Here is a 19,089-nt window from a genome sequence, read left to right as displayed (position 1 = left end):
CGCATGCTTACATATTCTTGTTGTAGTACTATTGTTAGTAGTACTATTAACAGTTCTTAACATTAGACACTACAGATCTGGGATCGTAAATATGAGCTTCCTTGTTGAAAATACCTCTGAACCTTAACAGCTTTGATGTGGTAAATGTTACATGGGACCTCAGGTATTGATGGTGATTTCGCAAATTAAGTGACAAAAAAATCAATCAGAAATATATATTCCAGTATCAGGAATGATAGATTATTTTCAAACCATTCCAACAAGATACAAAATGCATATTTTTGTTCCATATGTAATGCTATGAGCACAGTTTGTAAAATGTGATAATAGGACACAACCTATTTACTGGATTTTTGTATGTGACCCACATGCTAACTGAATTTGCTGCATAACATAAACTCAAAAGTCTCCACATATTTTCCATCCTGGCATCTCGCTGGCGTCGGACTGGTTTGAACTTGTTATCACTTCTTCCAAGTCATTTCTTCCAACCTTTTATTTGTTCAGACGGTTATTCCCACATGATGGGAATGCAGGATTAGACCTCTCCTTCTCCTCCCTGTGTTCTCCTTTCAACCCAGTACCGTATCTTCCTCTGGTATGTGCTTCTGTGTTTGATGGCCCCTGGCTCGGCGAAAGGCAGTCATTGATTAACTGGTGGGTTTGACTCCCTGGCCTTTGCTGAGGCTGTAAACCATCAGCTTTCCATAGCAACTGTCAGCCATAGTTTTGGGCATTTCTTTTGTCTGCAGCTCCTCTTCGCTTTAGTGACGTCCCATGCTTGTGGTTTAGTAGCGATGCCTTTGTTTGTTGCGCACAACAGTAAAATCACTAAATAACCTAAGTTTCTCCTCATAGTTAGCTGATAGTAAGTTAAAAGTTGCAGAAACTACAGAGACTTGGCAAAGAGAATGCATTTTGGCTGACAGGATGAGTGGAGTAAAGTGTAGCGAAGCTTCATGAATGTATAGCTTCGGGGATTTTCTGCTGTGAATCACAGTCAGTACTGCTGCTGGTATGTGTAGTGCTCTCATCATGGTATCAAGTGGAAAGCTTTATAATACCAAACTAAGGCTGGGCAATATATCAATATTATATCGACATCGATATATGAGGCTAGATATCGTCTTAAATTTTGGATATGGTAGTATCATGATATGACACAAGTGTTGTCTTTTCCTGGTTTTAAAGGCTGCATTAAAGTAAAGTGAAGTAATTTTCTGAACTTACCAGACTTACTAGCTTTTAATTATTTGTCTTTACCCACTTAGTCATTATATCCACATTATTGGTAATTATTTATCAAAACTCTATTACTATATACTATATATATAACTATTTTGTGAAAGCACCAATAGTCAATCCTACAATATTGCTGCAATATCGACATTGATGTATTTGGTCACAAATATTGTGATGTTTGATATTTTTCCATATATAGCTCTATACCAAACTGCACCTTTTAGATTTCCTCTGAGCTTTTTTAGAAGAGCAGACTGTACTTTATGCTGTAAATAACTTTAGACTATATTGTAAGCTCGTTTAGATATATTAAAATGATGTGTTAAATATTGCTGTGAGATTTTACAAAGTCATTGCTTCATGGTTTTAATGATTCTTCTCTCACAGAAAAACATTTCATTGGCTTCAAAAAAATAATTCCAGAAGTAAACACAACATTCCTCATCAGGAGATGGTTTGTTGTTTCCTGCGTGTGCGCATTAACTTGCTATCAGTCATGTTACCTAATCATGAAAGCAAGTGACTGAAGATAATCTTTGGATATTAAGGGAAATTCAGTGTTCCATTATCCTGTTTTTACCACTTGTGGTGGCAAGTGTGATGTAGCCTTAAAGGTCCTATAACATGCTGCTTTTTGGGTGCTTTTATATAGACCTTAGTGATCCCCTAATACTGTATCTGAAGTCTCTTTCCCTAAATTCAGCCTTGGTGCAGAATTACAGCCACTAGAGCCAGTCCCACAATGAGCTTTACTTAGGATGGGCCATTTCTGTGTCTGTAGCTTTAAATGCTATTGAGGAGGAGAGAGGGGGGGAGCAAGGTGCAGGGTGGGGGTGTGGCCTTGACCAACTTGCCATGGGCAAAGCAGAGAAAGGGGGAGGTAACCTTTCCCCTTATGACAACATATAGGGAAGATTCCAGATCGGCCCATCTGAGCTTTCATTTTCTCAAAGGCAGAGCAGGATACCCAGGGCTCAGTTTACACCTATCACCATTTCTAGCCACTGGGGGACCATAGGCAGGCTGGGGGAACTTTTCATGCCATGGGACCTTTAAAGATATGCTGAATTGTTGTGTGCTCATGTTTGCAGATTTCTGTTTGACTAACCTATTTGTCCAGTCAACGAAATCTTCAGTCGAAGCAGAGGTATTGTAGCGGTTACTTACAGCAGTTAACGTTTATGTTGATAAATTAGTGCCGATTTAGGGCTGTTATTTCTGTAAGTCGACTTACAACAACCCTTACTGGCTCTGGCACCGGAGATGATGTCCCCATTCCCAATCCCACCTACAAAGCTTTGATTGGTTCAGTTGATTTCCATCTGTAGAAAACAGCCATCAATGAACACAACAACAGACCTGTCTGAATCGCTGAAAAAAAAACAAAAATGTGTGGTCTGGAGCCAGGTAGTCTCGCTTTGGCAGACCTTCCTCCAAAGCTGCGGAGGAAAGTCTGGCTAGTCCAGCATTCCGGGATGGGAGAAAATGCTCTGGTTTATTGACATTTCTTTAAACCAATCACAATCGTCTTGGGTGGCGCTAAGCACTGGACAGGGCCACGGTGCTGCTGCAAATTAACCTTGGAAAGGAACTTGTTTTGGTGGAACGTGTTCGTTCAAAAGTTGTTTTAGTCGTGCAACAGAAAACTCGGATTGGACAGATAGTCTAGCTAGCTGTCTGGATTTACCCTGCAGAGATCTGAGGAGCAGTTAACCATAGTCCTCATAAAGCGACCAGAGTTTAAAATTCCAACACAAAGAAAGTGTAAGGTAACAGACATCCAGCCATTGGAGCAATCCCAGAAGTGGAACATCGTGGATATAGACTAGGCGCCAGGCTACCTAAGTTGATCTCTGTTGGCAGCGTTCCACTCTTTAAGAGATGGAAATAACTAGGGCTTGACCCGAATATTCGAATATTCGTTCGGTGGGTTGGTATTCGATTTGAAAATTAGAATTTCTTTTTTTGTTTTGTTTTTTTTGCACAACCTGGCATGCCCCTCCAAACGGTTCTCATTCGCGCTTGAATATGTTCAAAATATAATACTCTCTTTTACAATTTTCTTATATAGCCTAGCCATTTTAATAGGATGGACAATCCAACCTCGTTATACTTAATAAATATATTTGCTTCTGTATATATTTGTATATTTTGTTCCTGCAACGGGAGTATTCTCTGGCTAGAGCGCAGAACAGCGCAGTTTGCATGGACAGAAGTGCATGCCTGAGCTTGTATTTTGGGTTAAGCTGCGTTGCTTTGACATTGTGGAAAATAAAATAATAGAAACAAAATGTATTATCCTTTTTACCCGTTATTATCAATCTAAATTAATCTACTGCGAAATATAGGAGACTTTGAGATTTTACTGGGACGTCACGTCACATGCCCCAGTTAAAACGGCCATGAGTTGAACGTCATTACCGTCACGATTCAGCAAAAAGGAAGACAAAAATGCCGAAGACTTCATCTGTGTGGGAGACCTTTAAAATAAGTGAGGACAAGACAAAGGCAGAGTGTCAAATATGCAATTTGAAACTGGCCTACCACAACAGCACATCAAGCTTGAGAAATCACCTGAGTTCTGTAAGTAGAACGAGCTGCTTTTATCCGCCATTTACACGTGATAAAAATGTGCACTTAATTTTCATGGAAAATAACGTGACTTGCGAATAGGCTACGGCAGTTAATGACGAACAGTAAAAACGTAGCCTACTGTAGCCCAGCCTGCACTCCCTTGTGAAGTCGTTTGGATGAAAGGTTCTCAAAATAATCAAAATGCAAACAAACAGAGAGACACATAGAGATTCCTGCCTTTATTAGAGATAATAATATGTTTAGCCCCCTCTCTCCGAAGCTTAGAATATTCGATGCTCATTACTACCGAAGCTTCGAAGCTCAAAAAATGGTATTCGGACCAGCCCTAGAAATAACAAATAGGAAGTTAGTGCACCACTTGCTCTAACAAAACGGATTAAAATCATAGGCTAGCCCTTTGATATCCACAACCCTCAGAATCTAGTATATTTTTCCTGGGACTAATGCTGTGGTTCATGATTGTTCTTATTTAAATAAACAGAAGGACTAGCTAGTTGGGATTACTGGTGATAACCACTAAACTTGACCAGAAAGAAAAAGAGTGCAAACAACAGAAACCTCATCAAAAGAAAATCCAATAATGGAAACTTCAGTACTGCATACAGTGCTTAAATACCAATATTCTTCCTATTTTCTTCCTTTTTGAATGTCCGATTTCCTCTGGTGTCTGGATGGCAGGAGTCCTGTGAACATGTCTGCATGAGATGAAACGTTTTCACAGCATCTGTCAGGCAGCATGGTGCAGAGGGAATAACATGTGACAGCAGTCACGAGCTGGATTGGAAGAGACAGTGTTGATGTGCTACTCCACACAGTCAAGACACTGTCACGAGCTGTACCAGCCTTTCTTTCTCATATCATGATAAGTGTGAGCAACACTTTAATAAACTCTCCTGACTCTGCATGAACTCACTCTGGTAGTATGTGAAGTGTTCTCGCTCTGACCACCTCTGGTTGCTCTGATCTAATCTTTTGGGAAATGTACTTGAGGCTAAGCCGACACACTGGAAAGATTTAATGTGGTCATACCAGAGTGATGGAAGAAAAACACAGAGATGTTATTAGAGAAATGATGGAATATTTCATCCGCAGACACATGCCAGATAGGTTGAACAGACCAGGGCTGCTAACCACCTCTCCTCTTAATGCCACAATATCCCTGAGGCATGATTTGGCATTAACGCTGTTTGGCCTGAGTTGTCCCAAAGGAATACTCACAAGGGTTTACAATTATCAGTCCTGTCGGCTCTGGTCTTAAATAAATAGTTTTTTAATAGATGCTTTCTGAAAATCTTTTTTTCTATTTTTGTAATATAGACCTAGACTAAATAAGCATTTTTTTCTTTAAACTGTATAAATGTAGTTTAAAGAAACAATGCTTATTTAGTGAATTCATTTAAAGACGTAAATCTTGCATGCAGAAGACTCAGTAGTCACTAGTCCTATTTAGCTGCTAAAAGCAGCTTTTTTTAATTAATTAATTAACCTGCTGAGTGGAGGCTTTTCAGTTTAAATGCTCCATACTGAATTAACTTGATGGATTTCAGTAATCCTTTAATGAGGAGAGCCAATCAAGAGGTTTGACATTTTTCTACACTGGTGTCAATACCATACCCACATTTAAGTACCTATTCTACAGATATACTTTTTAAAATGACCTGACTTTGGTAAGTAAGTAAGAGCACATTCCATGGTTTTCCCTACCATTATAATGCTTAGGTGCAGCACCCAAGCCATTTTGGGCACCGCCTAAGCCGAATGAATGTGAAATCATCAAAACTAAGCATTAAAACTAACTAACTGACTTTCCTCAGATATAAAGATTGTAGTTCCCAGTGGGAAGGAAGTTTTGTCTTTAAGCTTTTTGATTTTTAGTTATTTATTATCTTCTCTAGCTTTTCCAACCTGTCAGGCACAAATATGGTGGTAATAATAATGGTCCAAAATGATGTGAAATTGCATATTTCTTCATATAATAAACGTCACATCTTAGTCTTCGACAAACCTTGGGAAAACACTGCGTGATTCTTCTTCAAAATCCTTATTTTTTACAAGGCCTAATTTCACTAGTGCATCAGTGAATAATACCACCACGGCTAGAACTAAATGAATAAAATACAGTAATCAGTTTTAAAATAATAAAGTATGCACATAAAATTAACAACATTATTACATTGTCATTTAGCTGACGCTTTTATCCAAAGAGACTTACAGTTGCTATATATCCAAGGTCTCACACCTCTGGAGCAACTAGGGGTTAAGTGTCTTGCTCAGGGACACAGTGGTTGATGTATCGCAGTGGGAATTGAACCCAGATCTCCCACACCAAAGGCATGTGTCATATCCACTGCACCATCACCACCACCTTTATCATTTTATATGTCTGCTTTTTAATCTCTGAAAATGTGATGCGTTTCTTGGAGTTCATGTTTAGGGCTGAAACCATTTGTCAATTAATTGATTGGTTAATTGACAGCTAATTAACCCCCAACATATTAATAATACATTTTTTTGTTTGAGTAATTTATCATGCAAAAATGCCAAAAACATTTACTGGTTCCAGCTTCTTAAATGTATAACGGTTATTTTCATTAGTATACATCTTATACATAATATATAGTTTTTTAAAGTGCACCTGTAAGGATAAAATGTTAAAGGACTTTTTGCTTTTGATTTTGCCAACTAACAAGTAATATATATATATATATATATATATATATATATATATATATAGATTTTCACCTTGACTCAATCTGTATCAATCCTTGTTTGCATTACAGTATGTGCTCTATAATCCACTTAGGTGCACTGTTATTAGAGAATGGGGGTTATAGTGTCCTTGTGGGAAGGTAGTGATGATCTTTGTGTGTCCTCACTCCTGAAGATGTGCCATATGGAAAGCTCTATGCAGATAGAAGGGTTTGATAACATGACATAATGAACGATAGCCCACAAATCCTTCAATGTAGCACCTTTAAAGCAGGCTTGGTTGTTTCTTAGTTGAAGTGGAGCCGCTCTGGAGCACAGTGTGGGGCTGAAAGATGCTGTTGTTGCAGTAATACTCGGAGTGCACTCAGTGTGATGAAGGCAGTGATTAGACGAATCGTTCCTGGGGTGTTGAGGGAGAAATTGTTCTCTCTCTCACTTCAGTCAGGGAATCAATCTAACTGATTACCTGGGGGGGATTTCACAGGGCACACACACACACACACACACACACACACACACACACACACACACACACACACACACACAGTCTGTAATGTCAATCCCTCTAACCAATACTTCCTGTCCTTTCCTATATGACATAGTTATACTTATAAAAGTGGCAATGTGTCATATTTTCCTGTTGGACAGTGTTGGAAGCACAGCCATTGATTAAACGGTTCTCAGTTTCTACCGCAGCTGGTTTTGCTGAGCTCAGCCTTGGAGCAAACCTGAACCGCTGGTTCTTGGAAGAATCCTGACATGCTTATCCCAGGTCAGAGGGTTCTTATCAAGGAGTGAAGGGAAGAGAAGAAGAAGATATACTTCATGCTTTAAATAACTAAAGCCAACCAGGTCAGGCCAGATGTGGAGCTGATATTTTACTGCTGCACATGAAAGCAAGCAGTAACAGCACGGATCCAAATCACGGCTAATTTTACACATCAATTTCAGTTTACTCGCCATGAGGAGTATCACTCAGTCTGTTGTATAAAGAGCTGCATCATGGGAAATGTAGGATCTAGGGCTGCAACTAACGATTATTTTCATAGTCGATTAATCTGTCGATTATTTTCTCGATTAATCGATTAGTTGTTTGATCTATAAAAATGTCAAAACATGGTGAAAAATGTGGATCAGTGTTTCCCAAAGCCTAAGAGGACGTCCTCAAATGTCTTGTTTTGTCCAAAACTCAAAGATATTCAGTTTACTGTCACAAAGGAGAGAAGAAACTAGAAGATATTCACATTTAACAAGCTGGAATCAGAGAAATCTTATTTTTTTTAATAACAAAATGACTCAAACGATTAATCGATTATCAAAATAGTTGGCGATTAATTTAATAGTTGACAACTAATTGATTCATCGATTCATCGTTGCACCTCTAGTAGGATCCTGTTTTTGGAGATTGACCCATTTTAACGCCTAGAGGTCAGAAGTTTTCCACCTCTGCTGCTTCCATATTTACTTAGATTTTTTTTATTTTATTTTTTTTATAAATCTTTCTCTTTTGACTCCCCAAACTTGAACTTGAAATTACATTACTAAATTGCTGGATTACCTCTTTAAGTTCTGTGTATAATGGTATAATGATGGGTAAACCAGATCTATGGGAGGGAAATATAGTTTGAATTAATTGGGCGAGCAGGATCTCTCAAAAATCTCTCATGGTTTTGTTGGTTTTAATTTGTATTTATGCCTCTTAGTGCACCATGTGATAACCTTCAGATAGAAAACAGATTTTCAGTAAAAGTAATTGGACTTGGATGTAAAATGAATTTTCTAGATTCTTTTACATTTCTTGAGAAGTAGTTTTACAAATAATATCATGGAAAAGTAGCTAATGAAGTGACATTTCATTGGGATTTTAAAAAAGCCTGATGGATTTTTAGAACAATGCAGTCAGTATGTGTGCTGTTGTGTAAGATCTTTTTCAAGAGACTGTCAGAGGCAGAGGCACAACACCATGAATTTACTGTAGCAATAAGACGTTATATAAATGTGTTGAGTTTAATAGAGACCCTGTGAATCATTTGTCTTGGTGTAATAGTTTTTCTTACTTTGAGCATGTGTTCTGTTAAATATATTGGCCAGACACTAACACATGATAACACCGTAAAATACTATAGGGATGTTTTTGAGCTGAGAAAAAAGCACTTGGCCTGTCATTAAAAAAGCTTTAAGAGATACTTTAAAGCTGCACTATTCAATATCCTTGTATAAACTGTGGATCAAATGACTGTGTAATGTGAATGGGGTCACTCATAGTGACAAACCCACCGAGAATTATCACCTGACTTTGCAGTTCTACAGAGCGTTTTAGCTTCTTTCAGCTCATTGTTTTGGTTGCAAATTTATGTTTTGGTTCAGCCTCACGGCTCTCATTTACCTTGTTTCTAGCTGCAGCCAGCAGCTGTTTTCAGCGAAAAAGCTCTGATAAACCCTCTGTTGCTACCTGCTGAGCAACAAACAGCAGACAGACAAAGTCAGCGACTGACTGGTGAATATAGTGGAGCATATAGCAGCTACAGAGACAGATATTTTTTTCACAGGAGTTGATGGAGACCAAAGCAGACCTAAAAGAAAAGGGAATATTGGACTTGATTGGTGATACTATTTTAATGTTGTGTTCCTTTTGCCCCCAAATGACTGAAAATCAATTAATGCTGCTTTAACTAAAGGTGCAGAAAAACCAAGATCCATATCTTAATTTTTCATCATGCTGATGGGAAGGAGAAAGAAGCCTATACTTTCAGTAAATCAATCTGTGTACCCGCAGGGGCCAGAATTGCCAGTTTCAGCATTAAAAGGGTGAATAGAAACAGCTTCAACATGCAGATCTGAATCTGCATGAATCTAAATCAAACCCAGAGTGTATGTTTCATCATTTGTCCTTCATTTACCCCAAAGTAGCTTGTTTGCATTCCCTCATTGAAACCAAGGTTTACAGCTAGCTGCAAGTTTTGAAACTTAATTTCCAAATGCCAAAGAGACCACCCTCCCTGCCGTGGGGGAAAGTTGATCACCAGAGAGCTCCCCCCCCCCCCCCCCTCCCACTGGGGTCCCTTTCCCTGTCACCTTAGCTGATTAGCTCCTATGATGACTGATCACCGTAAAGAACGTGACATTTAGAGACGAGACCTCACAAGTTAAAGCCAGAGCTCGCCCAGGCCACCTAGGGAGATGCTTGATAGGGTATAGGGAAAGAATGTATGTTGGAGTTTTGTTTGTTACAGTATTGTACGTCATCACCACAAGTCACTGCTAAATAAGTGATGTTTGGACAGCTAAGGGTATATTAACTGACAAATATTGAGTTGTGTTATGTATTTGGTAGGAAGATTAAGTCATAAATGTGTTGAGCATTCAGGCATGCCAGAAAAATAGACTCATCCCAAACATCTTTCACTTAGAGCCCTTCCAGTCTAAATAAAGGACTTAGTGCTTTGAGGTGTGGTTAATTTCTCTGCGTGGTTAGGGTTTGGCATCTCTCTGGTCTCATTAAACGCCCCCGCCCAGCAGTCTGTTTAATATGAGAATGGCACGTCTGCAGCAGATCTGTTAAATGTTGGAGAAATGTTGGGAGAAAAAAAAAAAACATTGTTTGGGTGGAGACTGGTGTTTGAGACCAGAAACAGACGTCGTTTCCATAAACAGTTGAGATAATCTATTGACAAGCTCCTATCCTGTCTGCTCCTTCTAGAACATTTTATTTGGTGATCTTAAATTTTGTTGCAGCTGGAAATGTCCCAGCAGACCTCCCTTTATACGGTCATATCCAGTTTATTGACTTCACACCAAGTGTGTCCATTAAATTACAATACATTCCTGTAATTGCAAAATTAATCACTGCAGTTTCTCTGTGTCAACACTGTGTGGGTGCTCTATAAGGAGTAACTACATGACTTATGATCCTAACTCTCCCCACTGAGCAAGATACATGGGCTGTTTAGAGCATCTCCATATCATGAACCCTTCCAAAGACCTGGATAAATACTCCGTGTCTCACAGGACCATAAATCTACACTTATTTTGTTGAGATCTATTGTCTGACACTCCCTAAAGTGTGTCTCCTCGCTGCGGGAGGATCCATCATGATAAGTAGCTGCGTGGTGTTGTAATGGCTGAATTGATGAGTACTAATTTGCATCAAGAGACTGCCAGTAATGGAATTTAACGACAGCGTTTCACTTAGGAAAATTAGGAAAAATGTCATATGTTGAGCTGCAGCCCATGAATTGATGCTAATGACTTTGGCTTTGCATTGTGATTCAACCATAAATTATTATTTTTTTTTAATATATTGAAAACCTTTTTTAAAGGTCAGTTTCCCTGTATTTACTGCCTGTTTTTCTTGAAAATGTCATGATGTGTGAATAATTGCTAAGTGTCAGTAAATGGGCAACTATTCAACAATGTTAAATGTTGAGATACATTTTAGGACCGGCGATTATAAAGAAAAGAAAATTAGGAGCAATATAAATTGATTCGCACAAGGTCATGCAAACGTAGTCGAAAAAAGAAGATTTCAGTCCTGATTGATTTGTTGAACGCTTTTAATGTGAATCAGCAGTAGAAAATAACTGGTAAGACTTTACTTGAAGGTATCTACATAAGAGTGACATGACACTGTCATGAACACATGACACTGTCATGAACCCTAACCCTAACTCTAACCCTAACCCTAACTTGTCATGACAAAAACCGAATGACACTTACTAAAAGAAGCGTTATGTCATAAACGTTTATGACTTGTTTATAATGTTTATGACATGTTCATGACAGTGTCATGTCACTCTTATGTAGATACCTTCAAGTAAAGTGTAACCAAATAACTTAATACAGCTCCAATATGGCGTTAGGTGAGTGAACAGTAAACAAGAGGCTGATTTTGATTTGATCCAGTGCGCAAATGGCCGACTCTGCCACTAATGATAAAAACAATACATTGGCTATTGCTGCAATAATTGTGACCATAATAGTGTCACAAATGGGGTTTAATTTCATTACAAAAACATACAGAACCTTAAACAATCATACTATGATTTGTTTAGCTGATAATTCTCTGAATCCACCTATTTATCCTCATCTTTAACCACTTGTCGATACCCATTGACCTTCACCCATAATTAGTGTGTAATGCATCTTGACTGCCTTTTGTCCAATAAACATACTGCTTTAGACAGAAGTGTCTGCAGGTTCTGAAGCTGCAGACACTGATGAAGGGACACATATTTAGTTTGTTTTCATCCTCATAAAATTAATAGAGCATAAAAATATCCTTGTGGTCCAGTGGGAGCTGATGCTTTTGAACATTGTTCATTCAGTCTGCTGAACGGCCCAGAGAATTGTCAGATGCTGAGGTCATTGTCTATGACTGGACACTTTGTTTTATTTCACCCAAGCATAATTTGACAGTCTTGTTTCCTATGATGCCAATAGAAGGCAGTATATGAACTTTTGGTGCAATCATAAAATTATGATCATTCTGTGTTTTACAGTTTTACAATTGTCCCAAGCTATTCCACACAAACTGTTGAGACAAAATGTGTTTTCCTAAATAAGTTTTTCAGACATTTTTATGTCTGTATTTGATAGTTGAGAGGTGACAGGAAATGAAGAGAGAGTGAGGCAGGAGATGACATGTATCAAAGGTCCCCAGCTGGAAGAACCAGGGACAATGCAGTTCAAGATTGGCGCCTTAAACAGGTCACCAAAATGAATTATTAAGATTTTAGTTTTACAAATGTGTGGTGTTTTTGCATGTAAAAAAGATGGGTGAACTTTTTTGAGTGGCCATTTTCTGTCAGAGGACAATACAGTGTCTCTGTATGCTGACTCATCATGTTCTGATCCCTGGTGGCCTCTCTCCTGTCACACACACACACACACACACACACACACACACACACACACACACACACACACACACACACACACACACACACACACACACACACACACACACAAACGCAAGGCCCGTTAGGCTGCTGAGGTGTAGGGCAGGCTCCCTTGGGGCCAGCAGAGGACTCAGTCAGTGAGTGAGTGTCAGTTGCCATGCCAGCAGCAGTTTGTGCTGAGAGAACAGTGTAGGGGAGGAGAAATGTCTCCGCTCATCAATCAGCTTGCAGCAGCCTCCGCACCACTGTGGCCTGCATGTCCACACATACAAACGGTAACACCACACTGAACAATGCTGTTGCTGCTGGGTAAGATATACTCACAGATAGTGTATGGAGTCCAGTCTCTATGAAGCCCATGAATGCACCTCCCTGGAGCATCATCGGTCACCACAAATAAGTTCCCAGCCTGTGGGAAACACTGCTACAATACATTTAATTCAATTTTTTTCCATTCAATTTTATTTATAATGTCAAATCATAACATAAGTTATCTCAGCACACTTTACAGATCCAGTATGTCTAGGCCACACTCTATAATTTACGTTGCATTTGGTACCAGAACCAGTCTTTGGAAGTTGGTTAAATTTCAACTTCATTCAACTGGGCTTTAGCAATTGATGTGTGGCAGGAATTCCTGAGTGTGAAGATGTAAGCATATATTGTGTACAGTATGCTGTGGAATTATCTACTTTAGCTAATGTGAATTTAAAAGGAAGTGCTATGATACTGCAGAGTGTGATTCAATCAATTTTAATAGACAACTATGAATTTTGTATTAGAAAACAAGACAAGAAAAGACAAGAGTCATACCAACAGCTCTTTGAGGATGTACTTTAATGGTGCTTTGCACTAAATGCTTAGCCTGGCATAACCAGCGTATTAGTCTGCAACCTGTCAGTTCATTTTCACTTTCCTGTCTTTCATGTCTATATCTGGTAGAACATAACATATATATATATATATATATATGTATATGTAGGCTGAAATACTATCTTTTTTAAGTTAAGAGCTTTGAATTGACAGCCAGTGGAATATTAATCAATAATACAATACATATACAATAAAACAACATCAATATATGATCTTAATTTGATTAATTTGACTAATGATATTGCGATAATGCATATTGGAAAAATATATCATTAGGCAAACCCACAGTTCTTACAGTGCAGTTATTAACCTAACGGCGCTGACACACAGAGCCGATTATCGGCCGTCGGACCGTCTGGCAAGGTCGGTGACTCGAGTCTGTTCGGTGTGTTCCGTGCCGCCATCTGTCCAAGGAGCCGTCGGCCTTCATTTTGGCCGACCCGACATGCTCAGTCGGAGACAGGGCAGTCGGGACTCACCCGGAAATGGCGAGCGGATGAGCCTCTCAAAATCTGTTGTTGATCTGAAATGAAGACAGATTCAGCAACTGCATGGCCTATTTCTCGCTTAAAATGTTTTCAGAAACACGTTTCGGTGAACTATTTTAGTACAATATGAGATCGTATTCTGAACAAGCCGCCATGACAGTCTGGCTGTGAATTTCCGGAGAAAAAAAGACCCACGTGACGCGTTCGTCCTATCAGCTGCCGGTTTTCATTTTCTGGGAAACAATACAGAGCAGCGCCGCCTGCTGCTATGGAGACGTATTACGTGTACGCTCAAGTCGACGTCGCCTCAGTGTGTTTTGAGGCATTTTTTTGGACCTCGGGAACCCGACTGATCAGTCCGACTGCCTTTTCTGCCGACGGTCGGCCATCTGGTTGGTGTGTAAGCACCTTTAGTCTGTCAGTCTGTCCTTAGTCATTGTTTTCCCAAACCCTCTTACAGACAAGTTCATTGTTTGACAAAACTGCGTAGTAATGCTGACGCAGTGTGCCACAGAGCCGTCGCCAAACCCCTCCAGATCTCAGAGTGAGAGATGAGTTTGCCACAATGATGTGTCAGATACACACCACTTCAAGCTACATTCTTTTAACCAGCATTTTCCTTGGAAGTGGTTGAATTGATCTCCACCAGGGAGATCATGTTAGCGCAAGTCAGATGTAGGAGTGTGTGCTGTAGGGAGAGCAGCGCTGCTGCCAGGATCCAGAGGAAACAGGAGCTAGGTGAAGGAGTCGGATGACTGCTGAAGCGGAGAGCATGAAGACACGGTGGCTGGGCTGACGTGGCTCTGCAGACCGCAGCATTAACATCCTGATGACTGCTTTCAAATATCCTATTCAGCATCTTTTTTGTTTTTCCCTTTCATGACCAGACTCATGGTTCACTCATTTTCCCGCTGACGAGACTTCCAAACATCGACAGAAAGAATTTAACTGTGGAAAATACCAACCAAAATTATGTTGGGGACGGTGTCGTAACCACTGAAGGGAATGCTGATGGAAATTTTTAAAACTGGCCTCTTTACTCCACATACAGATACTGATGGTGAAAAAGAAATACTAATGCAAATAAGCAAAGTGCAGCATTTGGACGGCTCATGTTGGCATGTGACATTTATTGTACCAATGGAAAGTATCAATTTAACTGGTATTTAGCACCACCACTGTAGCACCATCAGCAATTCTTCGCGAGCGGATGAAGTCCTAACTTGTGTGCTAGGGTATAGATAATGGATGCACTTTAAAAATGTTTGTGTGAATAAAATGATAGTACATAATATTAACAGAAAAAAAACAGAAAGGAATATATTTTCTTGACAAACTGGTCTATGGCCTGCATGTAACACCACTTGTTAAAACTGAACAAACATCTATTTTCCATCGTCGCTCAGTTGTGTCCTTGGCCACAACTCGCCATGATGTAATCAGGTGGTTTCTTCCCAAGCTGTCAGTGTGTGTCTGTTCAAAATAAAAGGGCATCTGGCTTTTTTGTACATCAGCGCAGCCTCTTGTGTAATGGAGAAGTTTCCGTCTTTACCTTATGCCTTGTGTTCTCCACTGACGACAGACAGGGATCTTATCTCTGCCTGGGCCGGAAGACCTTTACCTCGTTATCGCAGCAGGACAATGGTGCTATATTGAGAAAGCGATGAACATGAGATTGCTTATCTGTTATCGAGCTTGTGGCACCTGAAGGGGATGAATTAGTTATGCGCATTTTGTGTTTTGACATTTCAAGCCAGGATGGTAAGTGGATGCGATTGATAGTACCATAGAGACCGAGTGTGTTTGTTGGGTAGTGTCATGTACAGGCCTGATCAGTGTGAGGATCAACACTGACTAATGGCTTTAATAATATTCTGTGCCTGCTGCTTCTCACAACAGACACCTTAAACCAAAAACAACATTAGCAGTTTCTTTTTATTTTCCACACCGGTGGACAACACCACACAACCATCACGTGAACAGTGTTTTACTTTGAACTAGAGCCCGACTGATATATCGGCGGGCCGATATCGGCCGATATTAGGCATTTTCCAAACTATCGGTATCGACATTTATAATGGCCGATAAAATAAAAACGGAAGAAACCATGTTATGAGTGTTGGTGACTGCATTGTTTGTCCACCAGAGGGCGCTCTACAACGTCCCTCTTGGCAACACTTTGATTATTTTTTTGTTATTGTGTTTTTGTTCAAAGGATTTTAAGTAAACAAACATGCATTAACATATTATTTTTAAGTCAGGACTCACTAAATAATTACAAATAACTAATGTTAGGGAAATCTGTTTATGTTTTGTTACGCGTTTCTGGATTTTTTTTTTTAAATATATTGACCCTTTGCAAACACGTCACACGACCACGTGACGGCGCCATGACGGACGGCAGAAATACATAACACTAAATAAACTATATTTATGGCTTTATATGGCTTCTTCTATTGAACAACAAGTTGCCGTGCCGTTATCGGTCGAGGTAGGGCATCTGGTAGGTGCTCACAAAGAGCAGTATTTGGAGAAGTTGGAGATAGCAGGATTGGATACCGACCCTTATGTGTAGTAACCACACATAATTGTAACATCTAGCCATCTTCTTATCTGTGATTATATTCGCTGTTTAGCCTATGTTTAGATTTGACCGGTGGACATTACGACGCGATGGGCAGCAGCTAGCGAGCAGTCCAAAGCTAGCTGCAGCTAGCCGTGGTAGGAGCTCCGCAGACCCGCAATTAACTCGTTTTTTTTTGGCCTTTTTGAAGCTATTTTCCGTGCCATGTCATCTTTAATTTAACCGATATTTTTTGTATGTGTGTAAAGTTAAATGATCAAGGGAACGGCTTTATTTTTTGGATATGTCCAGGTCATCATCGGGTTGGACCTGTTAGTAGGACAGCTGGTTAGCACGGCAGCTAGCTAGCTGGTTGAGGATCATTTTATTTATCACTCATTTAAAACAGAAAGGCAATACATACACATGCTTGTGTTGGTGACGATTACTCTGCATGCTTGTGTTGGTGAGGATTACTCTGCAGATTGTGAATGTGAGAACACAAACATGAACGAAAACGTACGAGTTTAGCTTGCCGTCCATCTACAGCATAGCTCTTCTACCGTCCGTCATGGCGTTCATAATTTGCGCGAGTGGAGCATGACGTCACGTGCAAAGGGTCAATATCGGCAGATATATTGGAATATCGGATTTTTAAATCACCAAATGTTTGTATCGATATCGGCCTTAAAAATCCTTTATTGGTAGGGCTCTACTTTGAATAATAGTGAATCATGGTGAGAATTCTCCACCAACTCCTGAGGGAAATATGTGGCTCTTTACCTGCTTAATGCTTCACTATGTTAACCAGCTAGTTGCTGCCTTTTTCTATCAGAGTTTATCGGAGCTTTTTCACTGCCTGCTGCAGCCGTAATCAAAGTTGATTAGAGCGGTGAGGGCAAATTTTCGCCTCACGTTACTCGCAGCTACTGTAGTGTTTTTTGGAGTATCTTGCAACCCGCGAATATTCACCCTTACGTTACTCACTTTACAACGTTAGTGCTACTGCTAACTTGGTTTGTAGTAAAGTACAACCGATGGCTGGAATCAAGTAACATACATATTTTCAGCACTTACCATGTAATCCTGTGGCTTCACTCATTTTCTCAAGGCCCTCTTTTTTTTGTTCTGTCTCTGTGCAGTACCATTCCTGAGTCATAGACCTTGGGATGCCCACAGACAATGACAGTAAGATTGTCCTACATTTTCGGTGACGTCAGGTGAATCTCAATGCTGATCGGCTTTCGCTACACAGCATCATGCACATTTTTCAAGTTGAAACTTTTAAACTTGGGTGGACACATATTTGTGTCTTAGCACTGACTTTGTATGTAATCACGTCTGCAAATTCGCTTTGTGTTTGGTCTGAACACACCCTAACATCAACAAATGCAAGTGTATGTGATCAACCTGATAGTGTTGAGATGATAGCAGTGAGATCACAATCCACCTGTAAACCCCAAAATGAGTCATAGACTGTATCGACTGGAACATTTGCCAACAAACCCCTAACAAACTGAATATCCTTTAACTAGAAGATTTGGTCTGTCATCACTTTGTTTACTGTGGGCTTAAATAGGTTCTGAAACCGCATTTTCAGAAGCATCTTATCTCCTTAATTGGAAGTATTTCCTGAAGGAGCAGGATGTCTGGGTGAGGCACATCAGATATTTCAACTGGATAAACTGATGGGATTTTTAATTAGCGAGAGAAGAACACAAACTTATTTGATGTTGGGGGTATTTTACTAATTAAAAAATCCATTTACACTTCTGATGCAGCTTCCTGCTACCCAGAAAGGAAAACCTATCTTTAGATTTTGAAATGCAAATACAAATGTGTGTTTTAGTGCAACTAATAAGTATCTAATTTTGGTGCAAAGTCCAAACTTCTATGATACTTAAAGATCTTGACTCCACTAATTTTTCTATATTGGCTGCAATTTTTCTCATCTCAGTTAATCAACTCAAAGTTATGTAGCGACCAGGGACTCTGTGCTCTCAGCGCTTAGTTTTCTCGTGTGATTGTGCTGATGACGGTGAACACATTGTCGTTTGAGTCAGCACATCCTCTTTGTGTTGTTGATTCCTGTTTGAGCACTTTGCACTGCTTTCACCCCTTCACAGAATGACTCTGATGCCTGTTCTTCACCTTACTTACCTCTCTGTTGGCTATTATCACAGTCCTCTGTGTCTCTGTCCTCTGTTTTTGAATGATTGATCCTTGGTCAACTTAAAGGAATAGCTTGACATCTTGACATCATTTTGATTATTTAGCTTTAGCTAGTAGTGTCCATCTTTTCATCTATCAGCAAGAAAGCACTATTTCCCAAAATGTCAAACTGTTAATGATGTACAGTCAACATTATCAGCTCAGTTGATCACTGGAGCGATAGTGGGCCAAATTTGAAATTAAAATGTCAAGATAAATTTACTCATACACTTTAAAACGAATCCCATAAAACTTGGGTAATTCCTTTATGCTGTCCTTAAAGGAAAAAGTAACTTACAAAAAAAGTAAGTTCTGTGGGTTCTGTGAAATCAAATTAACACAAAGCATGTATGTGCTGTTTTCCAGGCTGTATGCTGTGTTTTGGCCAGTCAGCCTTCTTCCGCTTCAACCACCCTGAAGAAGCCTACAGGATGAAGAGCATGGTGCCCCAGGGAGGAAGTGTCTCCACCAGGGACTACAGACTATGCCCAGGTACTGTATGATCATGCAT

General features: G+C 39.7%; 1 protein-coding gene and 1 long non-coding RNA gene across 19 annotated transcripts in view; both read left to right on the top strand.

The window, feature by feature from the left end:
- The window catches only part of phldb1b (pleckstrin homology-like domain, family B, member 1b), a 123,996-nt gene that overhangs the window by 47,985 nt on the left and 56,922 nt on the right, over positions 1-19,089 (top strand). For all 18 annotated transcript variants that reach the window (XM_031283518.2, XM_036001682.1, XM_036001687.1 and 15 more), the window contains exon 5: positions 18,945-19,070. In XM_031283518.2, the coding sequence (XP_031139378.1) occupies positions 18,945-19,070 (126 nt within the window). The remainder of the gene's footprint in view (positions 1-18,944; positions 19,071-19,089) is intronic.
- On the top strand, positions 3,993-17,193 carry LOC116038864. The gene is made up of 3 exons (XR_004102189.2): positions 3,993-4,074; positions 12,167-12,169; positions 17,183-17,193. It is a non-coding gene; the product is annotated as an uncharacterized LOC116038864 (long non-coding RNA).

The sequence above is a fragment of the Sander lucioperca genome, chromosome 5, assembly GCF_008315115.2.
Source record: "Sander lucioperca isolate FBNREF2018 chromosome 5, SLUC_FBN_1.2, whole genome shotgun sequence".
Classification (NCBI taxonomy): Eukaryota; Metazoa; Chordata; class Actinopteri; order Perciformes; family Percidae; genus Sander; species Sander lucioperca.
Note: the sequence above shows the minus strand (reverse complement) of the source record. Positions and strands in the feature narration are given on the sequence as shown.